The 15,112-nt window shown below is 39.7% G+C and overlaps 1 protein-coding gene across 1 annotated transcript; it reads left to right on the top strand.

Annotated features, from left to right (window-relative positions):
• Positions 1-2,468: 2,468 nt before the first annotated feature.
• Positions 2,469-15,028, top strand: PPID (peptidylprolyl isomerase D). The gene is made up of 10 exons (XM_051619940.1): positions 2,469-2,621; positions 4,423-4,563; positions 5,026-5,132; positions 6,495-6,683; positions 7,401-7,523; positions 9,058-9,164; positions 11,663-11,804; positions 14,083-14,169; positions 14,249-14,291; positions 14,799-15,028. The coding sequence occupies exons 1-10, from the start codon at positions 2,537-2,539 to the stop codon at positions 14,885-14,887; spliced, it is 1,113 nt and encodes a 370-aa protein (XP_051475900.1). The 5' UTR covers positions 2,469-2,536; the 3' UTR covers positions 14,888-15,028.
• The last annotated feature ends 84 nt before the right edge of the window (positions 15,029-15,112 follow it).

Here is a 15,112-nt window from a genome sequence, read left to right as displayed (position 1 = left end):
CAAAAAGAAAAAAATCCTGCTCTGAAAGTGTGCATATTTGCCCATCTTACACACTCAGCAACAATTATAAATCTCTATTTTACAGTTTTTGTGAATGCTATCCAATGGGCTAGAATGATTATGAAATAGATTTGCTTATTGTGTCTCCCATCAGAGTACAAGTTTTAGAATTATATATGTATTTGCATGCATTTATCAATTATAGCTTCTTTAGTCAGGTAGGGATGAAAAGGTGAAGAGGAAGATTTTACAACTGGCTGCACATATAAGATCCACACCCCTTGCTCTTACTTCACAAGTATTTGCTACATGAAGTATTGGAAGTGTCTAAATATGAGATACCTTGATGATAGAAAATATTTTAAAATCACAAGATCCCAAAGCATCACAGGATCACAAAGACAATTCTACTGCTTGAAAACAGAGATTTTAGAGAACTGTATTAAGTAAGTCTGACTTCAAAAGAGGTTTCTTAACTATCAATTTATTGTGTAACTTATTATTTTTAATATAAAATCACTCCGTAAATTCTTGACAGAAGTCACACTATTACAATCTGTGAATGACTATAAATTAAGATGTATAGTAATGATGCTGCTTCTGTGCTTGGGATTCATTCAGCTCACATATTTTCCATAATCTCCTATGGACACTGAGAAAGTTGCGTAATTTCTCTCTTGTTCAGCTCACATCTCCAAATCAGCACAGGGATTGCCTCTTTGCATCTCTGAAGTACTTTGCATGAAGGGACTTCTGAGCAACTACTGTAACTCGAATTACTAATCTGGAATCTAGACTATTCCAATCTGGCCAGGAAAAAGCTGCAGGGACTGCCTAAGCCTGCTTCTGCAAGAATGAATCACTACTTCTTCCTGAGAGGAAGCTGCCAGCAGCTCTTGTGGGGGATACACACACCAACAAAACAAACTTCTATATGATGTCTGCAGAAGAAATCTCTTCTAGACCATACTGACTTGGCTAGCAACTACCTCAATGAGGTCACCTCTGCAGCACCACTGCACCTCACCAATACTAAACATAAAGATAAAAATATCTCAGGCAGTGACTATAGCCAGCTGCCTGGTGACTTACAGATGACTCAAAGCTCTGGTGGCCTTGTGGAGCATGCGAAATCCTCGACACAGCTGCATGACCTGGCTCAGGGAGAGAAATGCCTTAGTGTGACTGATTCCTCACTAAGTGTTCCCAGATGGCAGCAGATGGCTTTTCCTTCTGTTAAGGGTTCCCAGATGCAATACGCAAGAGCATTTGGTGCTGATCACCTCTGCTATCCAACATGTGTCCAGAGGCTGTGGGAATGATCACAGTGCAGAATATGGACCGCTGTCTTATTAATATCAATGCTACTTTATATTTTCTTTCAACGTGGGAATTACAACTGCCCTCTGACACATTTAATATTGAGAACATACTGAGAGAGAGCTGAAAACCAGCCTGACAAAGTTCAAGCCCAAACATAAAGATGACATGCATTAGAGGAGAAAGCCTTTGGAGGATTCAGTGAATCAAATAATGAATGTGGAGGTTTCTGGCATGGATTAGAGAAGTCCAAGGAACAGAGAGGCACATTTTGAGCCGCAATCCCAGAAGGACTCCAAGTTTGCAAGAATCTGAGCCCAGCACTCTTCTGTCGGTCCTGCTTTTGCCTCAACACACTCCTTACCTCCATGATGCTAGTGAGCATGGAATATGGCCATGTTGACCCTTCATCTGGCCTGGGAACCCTGCATCTTGAGGAATTCTGACAAAGTTTGTTGATGGTTTTCATATCCCTTGGTCAACACAGGTGATTGAAGGAGATAATTCGCCTTGGAGCATTTACTGTGATAATCCCTGCTTTGAAAAGAAACACATATTGCTTTCAGACCTTAAGAAGACTGGGGTTACTCAATGTTTCTAAACATTTGGTAACTTGACAATTTGCCCATTTCTCCGTGCGTCACAGCTTTTCATAAAGCTTTAATTTCTCTCCTAAAACACAAAGCCAGGCCAAAAAAAAAATAATAAAAAAATCACTCTCTTTATCCGCCCTCTATGTGTGTCTGTCACCTCAAGATACAAGTGTTTTTTCTTTGCAGATTATCTCCTGATCACTTCAGGCTGCTCGGAGGCAGAGGCAGACCTTTCCTGCAGCCGTTTGCGGGACCTTGGCTCCGCCGTGTGGCACCCCGCGCTCCGCAAGCCGCCGCCACAGGCGGCCCAGCCTCCCGCCCGCCGCCCCCCAGAAGGGAGCAAGGCCATGCCGGGACCACCGAGAGAGAGATGCCCACCACACGGCCGCCCCGCCGGCCGCAGCGCCCAGCCCGGCCGCGCTCCCTCAGCCCCGCCGGGTAGCGCGCAGCCCGCGCCGCCACTAACTCGGGGGCAGGTTTCCTTCTCCCCAGTGGCCGCGGCCCTCTCCGCCAGCCGCCCGCCCCCGCCGGTGGGAGGAGCGGAGAGCGGCCCCGACCCCGCGGCGGCCGGAATAGCTGGCGGCCGAGCAGGCGGAGCCACCGCGGCAGCGCGGAGCTGAGATATGTCGCACCCGTCCCCTCTCGCCCGTCCGAGCAAGCCCTCCAACCCCCGCACCTTCTTCGATGTGGACATCGGGGGCGAGCGAGGTGGGGAGGGGGTGGGAAGGGACCTTTGCGGCGGGGACGCGGCCCAGACCCGTGCCGGGCCTGGGCGGGCGGGGCAGGGCACCCCTGTGCGGAAGGCGCGGGGCCTGGGCATGGCGGAGGGGAGCGGGCAGGAGCGTGGCAGCTCATGCTCTGGACGAACGGCGGGGCGGAACGTTCTCGACTGGGAGGGACCGTGGGGCCCCAGTGGCGCCGCGCCGGGCCCAGCGCTGTTCCTGCGGGCTGCGAGCGCACACCCGGCGCCGCGGAGGAGAAACATGGCCCCGCCGCCACGGGCGCCCTGGGGGCGGGAGGGCGCTCCACGCGGCGCCCCGCGCACGCCCGCGGGGGTTTCCCCGCCAGAATTGACGGGCCCGAGGAGTGCGAAAGGCAGCGTGGCTGCAGCGGCACCCCGCTGCCCGGGGCTTCCCAGCTGAGGGAAGTATCTGGGCGGTGCAGCGCCGCAGGGACATCCAGCCGCCATCAGGCCACCCCCTGCGACGCGTTCCTGGGCGGCCCGGCCCTGCCAGGGGTAGCAGGCTGGCAGGGTGCCCCGCACCGCGTCGGGCCCCGGCGTGGCTGTGGCGGCAGCTCGTCCTGCCCCCGCAGCTCCACGTGCTGCCAGCGCCGGGCTTGGCCTGCGCCCCAGCGACCCTCCCCCTGGGGCGGGGGGGGCACGGGTGGGCTGCGGGAGGCGAACGGGAGCTGTCTCGGCATTGCCGGTGTTGCCAGAGGTCATTCGAAAATCTGGGCAAGTGGCCAAAATGGAAATTAAGAAAATAACAGCATGGATGCGGGGGTAGTATTTGAAAGTGTAGGTTTTCAGAATTTGCATGGGTGAAGATAGGTGCTGCCTTTTTGACAGGATATTGCCTCTCATAGTCATCCTTTTATTCAAAAGGGTAAAAGATGGAAAGTCTGTAAGATTATTTGCCTTTGATTGACTTTCAGTTGTCTAATTTATTTTCATTCCTGTATTAATTATAATTAATATATTTACATTTAGCTTCCAGTAGAGTGAAATTATGCTAATTGACTGTGAGGCTGATGAGAAAACAGGAGCATCAACTGATGGTGGCTGCTAGGAATGAGAAATGTCTGAGAAACCAGTCTGTGAAAAGATGAGAATTTGACACAGAATCCATTTATTGATTATTACGGGATCCGTTAGCTACTCAGGTTTCTCTTCCTTGAGTTAAAGTGTATATTCTTTGATTTAAAAATGGCTTGTAGCATCTGTAACTGTAAATAGCCATTATTCACTTGCATGTTAAATTATGTCTTAGTAAAACTGGGGTTTAAGAGTGAGGAGTTAGGTAGGTGTACATGTTTGGTGTAAGCTTTTTGATCAAGTAAAAGCTTCCACAGTCTTTTTTTTTTTTTTTTTTTAAACTGTATCTGGGTTTGATTGAACAAGCTACATATGTGTGTTAAAATTGACATAAAATAAGTATGCATGTTAGAATACTTAATTTTGCTTTAATGTATGTATGTGTGATTTCCCCCACGTGTATTTTTGGCAGAGAATGCAATTGGCATTTTTGGTAGTTTTTGGCAGAATCTGTCTTTATTCCCCCTAAGTTATTCTTGATAGTGGAATTCACTATTGGTGATAACCTTGCTTAAAACATAACGTAACTCTCCCAGCGACTGCCATGGAACAACCCCAAAATGCAAATGTAATAGTAATCGAAATAATAATCAAGTCTGAAACATTAATTTCCGTTACCTTATAATGCTCAACACAGCACCATGCCAAGGACAGGACTTAAAAATATGTCTCATTCTCTCTTTGTCATTTCAGTTGGACGCATTGTCTTTGAATTATTTGCTGACGTTGTACCTAAAACTGCTGAAAATTTCCGCGCGTTATGTACAGGAGAGAAAGGCACAGGGCCTACCACTGGAAAACCTCTCCATTATAAAGGATGTCCTTTCCACAGAAGTAAGTTCCATGAAATACTCCATTTTCCTGTTGGTAACAGAAGTCCTCCATTTTCAGTTTTTCAAATAATGTTGAATAATATTTTGGAGCATTTGTTTAAGAAATAACTTGACTGAAAGTATGTGACTTTTGATCCTCCTAATGACTAGATGTTTTTACCGTGTGTTGACAATACCAAATTATAGATTTACTAGTAAGTTAGTAAAATTATGAGTTTACTAAAATTAATAGTTTACTATGAGTTGTGAATAGGTTGAAATGGATTTCAGGTTAAGGATTAAATAGCAGATGATGTCAACTGAAAAGGCGTAGTTAGGAGAGAATTGATAAAAGAAAAGGTGATTTTTCTGTTTTAATTAGGCATAAGTGCTGGTGACAGGGTTTGCTCTTCATCTCTGAATTGTTTTTCCTTTGTGCCTTTCTTGCCTTGCTGCTCTATTTTGTAATTGTTTTCTTCTGCAGTTATTAAGCAGTTCATGGTCCAGGGTGGAGATTTCTCAAACCAAAATGGCACTGGTGGAGAAAGTATATATGGTGAAAAATTTGAAGATGAAAACTTTCATTATAAGGTACTTTATTGAAAATTGTATTTGTGTTCAGTTTTTTGAAGTTTCAGTGATTTTTATGTTTTTTCAAGTTTTTCAAGTTCAAAATTAACACTCTTTAATTCAAGGTTAACAGAACATATTTGAAACTATTTTAGTACTCATTGAAATGGGTATTTAAAAGAGTGGCAAATTCTGTCACTCTGAAGCATCAGCAGTATGTTAGGATTAAATGGATTTTATGCCTTTTTTTTTTTTTTCATATACTAATAACATCCATCAGAATAGGTGTGAGAAATGGGGAATCTGTGGTAGATTGCAGAATTAATCCAAAGGAAAATTTAAAAGAAAGCATTTTCCCCACTACAGTTATTTTCAGTGATACGAAAAATAAAAGTCTGTTTATGAATGGCTTTTTTCCAAAAAAAATGGTGGAAAAGTGTGCTGTGAACAAAGCAAGTTTTTGAATATGCAAAGGTCTCGATTTGAAGATGTCCTAAGAGATGCTGGCTTTGATGGCAGAAATTCTTACCCCTTCCATTACTTATTCCCACTGCTGTATCAGAGCTCACTATTTCATTATTAGCAACCATTAGTGCAGTCCTACAAGCAGTTTTGTCAGCTCAGCTGCAGGAAGAAAGGAGGGAGCTATGCTGTTTGTGGCCTGGTAACATAAGCCAAAATAATTAAATTGTTAAAAATCCCAACAGAATAAAAACTGTCTCTCGGAGAGAGTGTTAAAAAACCCCAACACTAACCTTTAGTCCCCTAAAACACAAAGTTCTACAACATACTTTGTGTGAGTAGCCCTTATAAAATTAGCAACACATGCCCATCTTGACAGTGTGACATTAAAGTTGGTTTACATGGTGCTTCGCTTTGTTTCTTGAGACCAGTGGTCTTCAATAGTCCAGTGAGGAACTCTTATCTCTCAGGTGATCTGTCTAAAGTCAGCAGCTGTGCAGGGGATTAAGTGTACAAGCAGCAGACAAATGTTCTTAGAATTACAGAATCGTTTTGGTTGGAAAAGATCATTAAATCCAACTGTTAAATTAGCACTGCTAAGTCCACCACTAAGCCATGTCCCTAAGCACCACATCTACACTTCTTACCAGAGATGGTGACTCAGTCACGTTACAGCATCAAGTCACATCCATAGCTCTGCTTGCTAGACTGCTAGGTGGCAAATCAAGATGCAGAGCTGGGCAATTTGCCCTCTTCAGTCATGATAGGTAGAATTAGCTGCCAGCTGTATGTAACTGTCTGGTTTACCAAGATGTCATTTATGGCTGTCCTTGCTATATATAGTAATAGCCTAACAGAATCTTACATATGGTTTAATAACACATCTTCTGTTTGTTGGTTGTGATTTTTTCCCCAATGCAGCATGATAAACCAGGGCTGCTGAGCATGGCAAATGCAGGTCCTGGTACTAATGGCTCTCAGTTCTTTATTACGACCGTGCCTACTTCTCACCTGGATGGGAAACATGTGGTGTTTGGCCAAGTGATCAAAGGAATGGGTGTAGTTAAAATGTTAGAAAACGTTGAAGTAAAAGGAGAAAATCCTGCTAAGGTAAGCAAAACCTAAAGCACTTGGGGATTATGTTTATTCTTCCATTATATGATGTACCTTAGTTTTTTCTAAATGCTTTATATAGTGTTTAGAACTAACCAATAGGTTTTACTAACAATGTTAATTTCTATTTTACTGTCCTGGTGAAGAGGCTTTTGTTCTTTTGCTGTACATTTCGCCTGCACAAACAATTGATTTATTCAGCAGAGCTGTCAGGATGGAAACCTGTATCAGGGTGAAGGTAGAAATGCAGAGCATTATGCAATTCTTAAAAATTTTAGGTCAGAAGTCATCATATTTCTGGAAGAGCAATCAAAGTGTGTAGGTCGTGTCAGTTTCTGGTTGTTAGAAAAATTAATACCTCTGTAACTTTAAAAGACTTGGCAGTTTGAGGAAGAACCATCTTCTCTTATGTAGTAGAACTTCCCATGTCTTGTGTTTTGCTGCAGCTCAGCCTGCTGCCAGGGTCTCTTCAAGCCTCTGTGAAGCGTGGGTCTGGTGTTCTTGGAATGCTGCTTCGCTGAAGGCAGCACGTTCTGTGATAAGTGCCTTTTGATGAGGATAGGCTAATGATGTGATGGGTCTCTGAAATCAACACATCCAAACAACAGCTGAAAAAGCATTTTTACTGACTTCAAAGAGCACTCAGAAGTTGTGGCTTTTTGGAGGAAATTGCTTTAGTAAGCAACACTACTATTTTTTCTTCCATTTTTTCAGTTGTGCGTCATTGCAGAATGTGGAGAGCTAAAGGAAGGAGATGACTGGGGAATTGTTCCCCAGGATGGATCTGGAGATGCTCATGCAGATTTTCCTGAAGACTCGGATATAGACTTGAAAGATGTAAGTCTTTTTCTTTTAAGGTATTTTTAAAAAGATAAGACTTGTAGGTAATGTGAATTACAAGGTGTCTGTGATGATGTTCAGTAAGTCTTTTTACTTAAAGAATTGATCAAGGTCCTGATTTAATGGTGACATTCAGTTTTAGGAAAGAGCAAACTGGGGGAGGGGATTGCTGTCTTTTTTTCAGTGCTAATTGCAGCTGATTTTTCCCCAGTAACTAAAAAAAAACCCAATTACTTACGATTATTATAATTTTCTTCTGTTGTTGCTTTTTACTTTTGTTTGTGCTGTGGTGACAAATTGCAATTACTACACTTCCTGCATATGACTAACATAATGTTGTACCTACACACTTTTTCTGTGCAACTTTTAAAATATCTACCCTTACAAATATTTTTTTCCCACTTACTAGAAATAATAAATGATCAACCTTTTCAAAGATTTTTACTACATCAGAGCTAGTTGTTATCAATTCCCAGTGGCTGTCTGCTTTTCAAGTTGTTCAAACTGAAGGAAGACCTGTTTTTGAGAGTTAGGAAGCAGACTGGTGGAAGCAGCTCTTCTGCAGGTTTTTATTTTATCATGACAGTGAAAAAGACAAACTGCGTAACTCAAATAGTGTTTTGTGAGAGGGGAAGAAAAGGGGACTGCACATGTAGATTCCAAATACAGACTTAGACACAGAATAGTAGAAAACCAATACGCCTAGAAACCAGAAATACCTTGTATCTGGCTATTGAGAAGCATTTCAACTTGTACAAATGTTTTTGGATAGCATTTGCTGTGGTTCAGAACTAAAGTTGGCAGGTGCCTGCCTCCTTTAACTTTAAACTTGTTCGTATAAGCTGACTACAGAAACCGTGGTGCCATTGGTCTCAAGCTGTGGTAGTATTACAAATGGCAATATATACATTTGACCAAGGTTAGGACAACTGTGGTATAGACAGTGGTAATTATAAATTTTTTATTGCCACTGGAGAAGTAACTTAACACTTGGAATGTATACCATTCTGGAATGAGAAATTATAGATTGGATAAAGCTAGACACTTTTTCTCCTTCCATAGATGTTTTAGGCGTTCTAGTTTGAGAGCATGTGGAGTTCAGGTGACTAATGCCATTTTGAGAAGAAGACATTTCCTTGGAAATAAGGCAGTCTTGGTTGAATACTTTGGTTGTTAACGTCTTCTTTTCTATGAATAACAGTCAACAACTTTATATATAGCTCTGTGTGGGAAGCAGCATTTAGGGGAAGCAGTTGAACTGCTATGTTGTCTCTGGTATTTTCTCACCCTTTATACTGTAGAAAACCCACTAGGCATTTCATCTTTCAGACCACTGTTTTGCATAAAATAGAGAATATTATAGCAGTGGTTTGAAGCTAGTATTTGTCTAAAGTTGGAATATATTTATTCTGAGATTTTATAGCAATCTTTGAGAGAGGATGGACAAGGGATCCTACTGTTAAACATTAAGTAATTCAATACCTCTTTCATAAGTACATTCATACTTTATATTTTCTGTCTATTTTATTAGGTTGACAAGATTGTGGCCATAGCAGAAGACATAAAGAATATAGGAAATACTTTCTTCAAATCGCAAAATTGGGCAGTGGCAGCTCAAAAGTATAGTAAAAGTTTACGGTAAGGCTGTCATTATTCAGTCAGGTAGTTCCTGTAACCCAAATTAACACTGCTATCAAGCAATGATGTGTGCTTTTAAAAAGTGCCTGTTTTTTTTCTTTTTTTAAAAAAGAGCCTTCTGAATCTGGAAAACATCTAGTTGATTTATAGAAAGTTATTCAAGTAGGTCTTCTACTCATTGCTAATTAAGAGTTACAGGAAGGAAGTGGTTTTTTATAATGGACTAAGTGCTCCTTTTTTAAAACTCCTGCTGTGCTGGGCCATATGAGCACAGTAGTATACATAAGGTAGTTAATGGACAGGATAGGGGGGAGATACTTCTTCTCTTATTTCTAAAGACCAGTAGGTTTAGGAAATTCCTAAGTTTATGAGAGCACCCCCAAATGTGACCCTTATTAAAGCATTATTTTTTCTGAGGTTACATACCATCATCCTGACTCCATGTATAATTCAGAGTTGCCTCCAAAATCATGATCCTTCTGCTTTTGTTTCCATACTGCTTTTCTTTTCATGCTTTATGTATATGGGCTTCTTCTAAAACCTTTAGGACCTTTATGCTTCTTAATGATCACTGGTTAACTAGCAGTAACAATAATAGAAGAAAAAAGAATTCAGGCATATTTAAAGCTCATCTGAGGTTTTTAACTGACTGGGTTACAAACAATGTCTTTCTGCAGCATAAAAATGAACCCTTTAATTACAGATATTAACCCAAGATGCAACATCTCCCACTGCTCTCAAAAAACCCATCCTAGACCAAAAGAAACCCCAAAGTAAATACTAGGATTGCTATGTGAACCCTTTAGAAATCATACAGAAAAAAGGGTGGATTGGAACTTCAAGGAACTTTGTGTCATGTCTGTCTATTTTTTCCCATTTTTGAGTAAATATCAGATATAATTATGCCATCTCTTATAGTCAGATGTCTTGCTCACTCTTCAGCACATCCAATGAAGGCACTTCTAGTTTGAGTAGTCAGCTTCTATTTGGTGCTTCATGTCCTTGTGGATAGAAAGAATAGTAACTCTTCTAGATTAAATAAATCTGCTCATCCCAGTTCTTCTTTATGAGACATACTTTTATGGATGTGCCCTCTTGTTATATCTTAAAATCTAGTACTTAGATAATATGATGTACTTTAGCTGGCACTTCACCAGAACTGATAGTAATAAATAGCTCTTAATATCTACCATGTCTTAAGTACAACTCACCTAGCAAACCATCTGGCGATATTGGTTTTTTCTTTTTACCAACAGTAACCATGCTAAGCTTCTGTTCTTGTCTTACTGCTACTTAACCAGTTTTTAAAAAACTTTATTTTGTAAAAAAAAAAAAGCATTACTTCCTATTGTTTCCCTTGATACTCATCTTACTGATTTCTTTGACTTGGAAGTGCTAATTTTGTTTCCAGAATGGTTGCTATCTTCCATATTTTGGTGTGATTTTAAAATATTCTAAGTGTATTCTGTTTGTTTTGAACATAACAGTTTTGTATTACAACTCTCCTTAGCTTTTTCCTGTTTTCTTTCTCTTCCAGTCCTTATCTTTTGCATGATGCCCAGCAAGTGGAAAAATCACTAGGTCTATGTTTAATTTACTTATATATTGCTTATTTATGTCATCCCAAGTTGTATACAAACCAGGAAACACTCAAAAGATAAGGAATGCAAAAATTGAACCTACACAGGCACTGGTCTGCAAAGACTGCATTAAGCATGGCATGCTTAAAATGTGAATGTATGCAAAACCACTTTTTATATTTGACATAAAAACCACAGTTCTATCAAGTAGGCCATCAAAGGAACTAGGACTTTTATATCCACAACAGAGCTTTGCCACTTGAAATAAAAAACTGACAGCATTAGCATAATGTAAATTAAGAAGAGTAGATACAAGCTTGCTGATGAAATAAGAGATGCAGTAAATGTGGCTTAGTCCTGAACCAGTGTCAGCTTTGAAGTTCAGGAAGAAAGTAATGAAGGAAGACAGTGGAAAGAAGGTAGAGTTAATAATGCTCATAAAGCACCATCCTAAAGTAAAGCTAGCTTCAGCTTTTAGCCATGAATGCCTAAATTAATTAAAATATTACTGAGGGAACTGAAGAAGAGATGGAAGGTTCCCACAAATGTGGAATGTGCAGTGGTGGTGCTGACTTTTTGCCACTGATAAGCAACATGTTTTCTGAGAATAAACAGTCACTGAGATAAATTCTAATGGTTTCATGCCATCTAAAATATTCCAAGAAAAAGAATGCTGTTAGTACAGTAGAGGTATAGGAGTTACAGGGAAACATTTGCAACTGAGTTAATTTATTTTTTTGTCAGGGTAGGTCATGTATTTAGTTTAATAAATGTTTCTAATGGTGGAATTCGAGCTGCTTTAAAAAACACCAATTTGGAGAGGCCAGTTTGCACATATCTGTGGAAAGACAGCTAAGGGCAGAACAAAATCGTAAGTTGCAAGACTAACACATGTTCTTTGTAAATCTTTTTCTGCAGGTATGTAGAAGCTTCTGAAGAAGTGGCAGAGGAGGCAGACAAACAAAAGTTAAAGGCTGTTGCTTTGACCTGTGTTTTAAACATTGGTGCCTGTAAACTAAAACTGTTGGATTGGCAGGGAGCCATTGAAAGTTGTTCAGAGGTAAATTTAATATTCATTACCTGGATAAACAATTGGCTTGTATAGCAAATGGAGATTTAAAGCTTTGTAGTTTCAGAGTCTTCTGACAAGCTTATGATTTGAAAGTAAACAAAGTAGAAGGCTGATGGTGAAGTTAGTAATAACTTTCCAGTGTGAGGCTTTTAAAAATATTTTGAATCGGAAATGATTCATTAGAAACAAACAAAAGAGGATTGTTGCTTACTGCCATAAAAAACTGCACATTGTCATTGTCAGTTTTGTTTCCTATGAGCAGAGCTAATTTTTAGTTTACAAAGAGTTAAACTGTCTTCAATGAAAGAGAAATACTTTTCTCTGGAAGAGTAGTATAAGTAAAACATTTTACTTTTATATTTGATGGCCTTGTATTAGATCAGAATCACAGAATGGTTTTGGTTGGAAGGGACCTTGAAAGATCATCTAGTTCCAACCCCCCTGCATGAGCAGGGACATTATCATTGAGGTGACTTTTCTAATTAAAGCCCTTTCTGATAGACCACTGAAATAGGAAGAAAACCACTGAATAGGAAGAAAGTAGGAAGGAAACAATAAACATGGAAATATTGAAAAATAATAGAATTAAAAGGAAAAAAAAAGGAACAGTGACCTAGACATACTGACAGAATTTAGTACATTTGAAGAAATAATTCAGTAAAACCTTGACATTTTGAAGGGATCAGAGTAAAGAATGCTTTTATCTGATAGCAGAGAATCCTGAGCAGCATCTCCTAGGACTTCATGCTGAAAGCAGGAGAGTGTGTGAGCGGTCTTTAGAGAGCTGGCTTGCTTTCTATAGCCTGCTGGCAGTGTTACCACATAGAAAATTTTCATAAGCCATCTTCAGAATGGAGAAATGGGGGATATGGAAAGAAAAACATAAGAAAACTGTAATGTGGTATCTGTTACCTAGAAAATGGTAAAAATTGAAACAGCATTTAAGTATTACAGATAGACATTATTAATTCTAATACTTGCCACTGAGGGGAAAAAGCTCCAAAACTTCCTTTTAAAATTATGAAATTGTTAGACAAAGGCAACTTACAGTTGTAATAGATCTCTATAATGTATTTATCTTACGCTCATCACAAGTTTTTTTATCAGAACACCAGTTCCCTAAGAGTAACTAGTAGAGTTCAAGCTAATTGTCAGTAAGAAACTATACACATTCACTTTTTTAATTTCCTAAGGCCAAAAGCATTTTAAATTAACAATCTGTAATAAGTGCATTATTTGGTGTAAATAAGGAATTATGAACAGCTGAACCTGTTCAAACAAACTTTGCTTACAATAGCTGTGAACACAATGGTCAAGCTAAAAGCAAGGAATGCTACCTCTAAGTACACTACATGGACACCTAATTTTATAATTTCTTGACACAAAGAGGCTCTAGGCTTTAGAGTACACAGATGAGGGTGAGTGCTGTCATACTTCCATTACATAAACAGCCAATACTGAAGTGATTTTAAAAAAACCCTGGATACATTGTCTAATGTCTCTAATTCTTAATTAATGAATTCAAGTTAATACATAATATATTTCCTCCCATCACTAAAACTATATTCTTTACAACAATACAGAAAGACACACTATAGAACTATCTGCAGTAAGAAAAAGGAATGTTATCTTCACAAACAAGAGAACAAAACTAGCCAGCCAAGTTAACTGAGCAACTTAGAAAAAAATAATTTAAGTAATCAGATAGTAGAACAATCTCTTTGCCCAGCCACTCTATTTTCTGTTTTGCTACTGTCACATTAGAGTTGGTATATACATGAGCAAAACCATTCAGCTCCAGAAAGGTGTAATGACTGGAACTTGACAAGGTTCCTGAAGCATAAAATGGATTGCTTGTTACATGTCTTCCTAGCCTACAGTGAAAAAGCTTTACAGGAAATCTTGTTTTCTTCATGATGCCACTTGAGGGTTTTTTTTGTGTGTGTGTGAAGGAAGGAGCTGCAGTATAGTTGTACTGTGACACTCAAGGTTAGGATAAGAAGACCTGCCGTTAACACCTTTGCCTTGATATACGTGCAGAGGTTCCATTTTATTCTCACCTATGCTTGTCCTTCACAAAAGCCCATTTCTGGTGCAGTGCTAGCTCGTCAGTTGCTACAATATAGCATTCCTTTTTACATAGTTAATGGCAGCTTACCCTCAAACCAACCTGGAGATTGTCTGCTGGTATGAGCTGTGCCAGTTGCAGAGATGGGAGGCTGTGAAGTGTATGAAATGTTAATGTGACAATTTATTAAATTTACAGGCTCTTAAAATAGATCCAGCAAATACTAAAGCACTCTACAGACGGGCTCAAGGATGGCAGGGAATAAAAGATCTCGACGAAGCACTGGTAATCATCACAATATTTAGTATTTTTTTTTAAACTAAGTGTTTAATCAGAACATTAATTTATATTTCTTATATTTAAGGCTGATCTTAAAAAGGCTCATGAAATTGCCCCTGAGGACAAAGGTAAAATAAAGCCATTTCTCTCTAGATTGTTTACTTTTTTTAAGAATATAACAAAGTAACCAGGATATAATAACAGGAAATGATACCATGTGGTGCCCAAAATGCTGGCTTCTATCAGCTTAAATGCTGATGTATTATTTAGCCAAGAACCCAGAGAGGTGAAAAACCTGTTTTTATACAGCAGTGATGTTTCTGGTGCACTGGGTACCCGCTTATGTAGGTCAGCATGCCTCTTGAACCACCTCCCTCTCTCACAGAGGCCTTATTTCTTAATTCCTTGGTGTAACTGGGTAAGATTTTTAGCTCATAAACTTTGTGTTGGCACCAATACTATGGTTGCTACACCCTTCTCTATGTGGTTACCATACCAAGTGAAACAAAGTGAAGGACAGGGTTTTTTTGCTGCTGACCTAATAGAAGATTAAAAGCAGTTTCCAGCAGGGCAACCTGGTCTTGACATAATAAAGAGATTACTATAACTGTATAATGGATTTTCTTTTTAAGCAGCTATCCAGACGGAAACACTCAAAATCAAACAGAAGATAAAAGCCCAAAAGGAGAAAGAGAAGGCAGCTTATGCTAAAATGTTTGCTTGATATTTTTTTTATAAATGTTTAAATATATGCACTAACTCATGCAAAAGAATAAACAGAGCTACTTATTTCATTTGCCCTGCACTGCAGTTTTCAGTGTTTACAACTCAAAAAAATCTAATAATAAAAGACAGACTGTTCAAAGGTGATGTGTTTTTTTTTTAAGCTGTAGTAATTGTGTTTTGCAACTCAGGTGTGTTTCTAATGTGTAAATCACATGTGTTTTTT

Source organism: Apus apus, chromosome 4 (assembly GCF_020740795.1).
Source record: "Apus apus isolate bApuApu2 chromosome 4, bApuApu2.pri.cur, whole genome shotgun sequence".
Lineage (NCBI taxonomy): Eukaryota > Metazoa > Chordata > Aves > Apodiformes > Apodidae > Apus > Apus apus.
The sequence above is the reverse complement of the archived record's forward strand: the minus strand, read 5'-3'. Positions and strand labels throughout refer to the sequence as shown.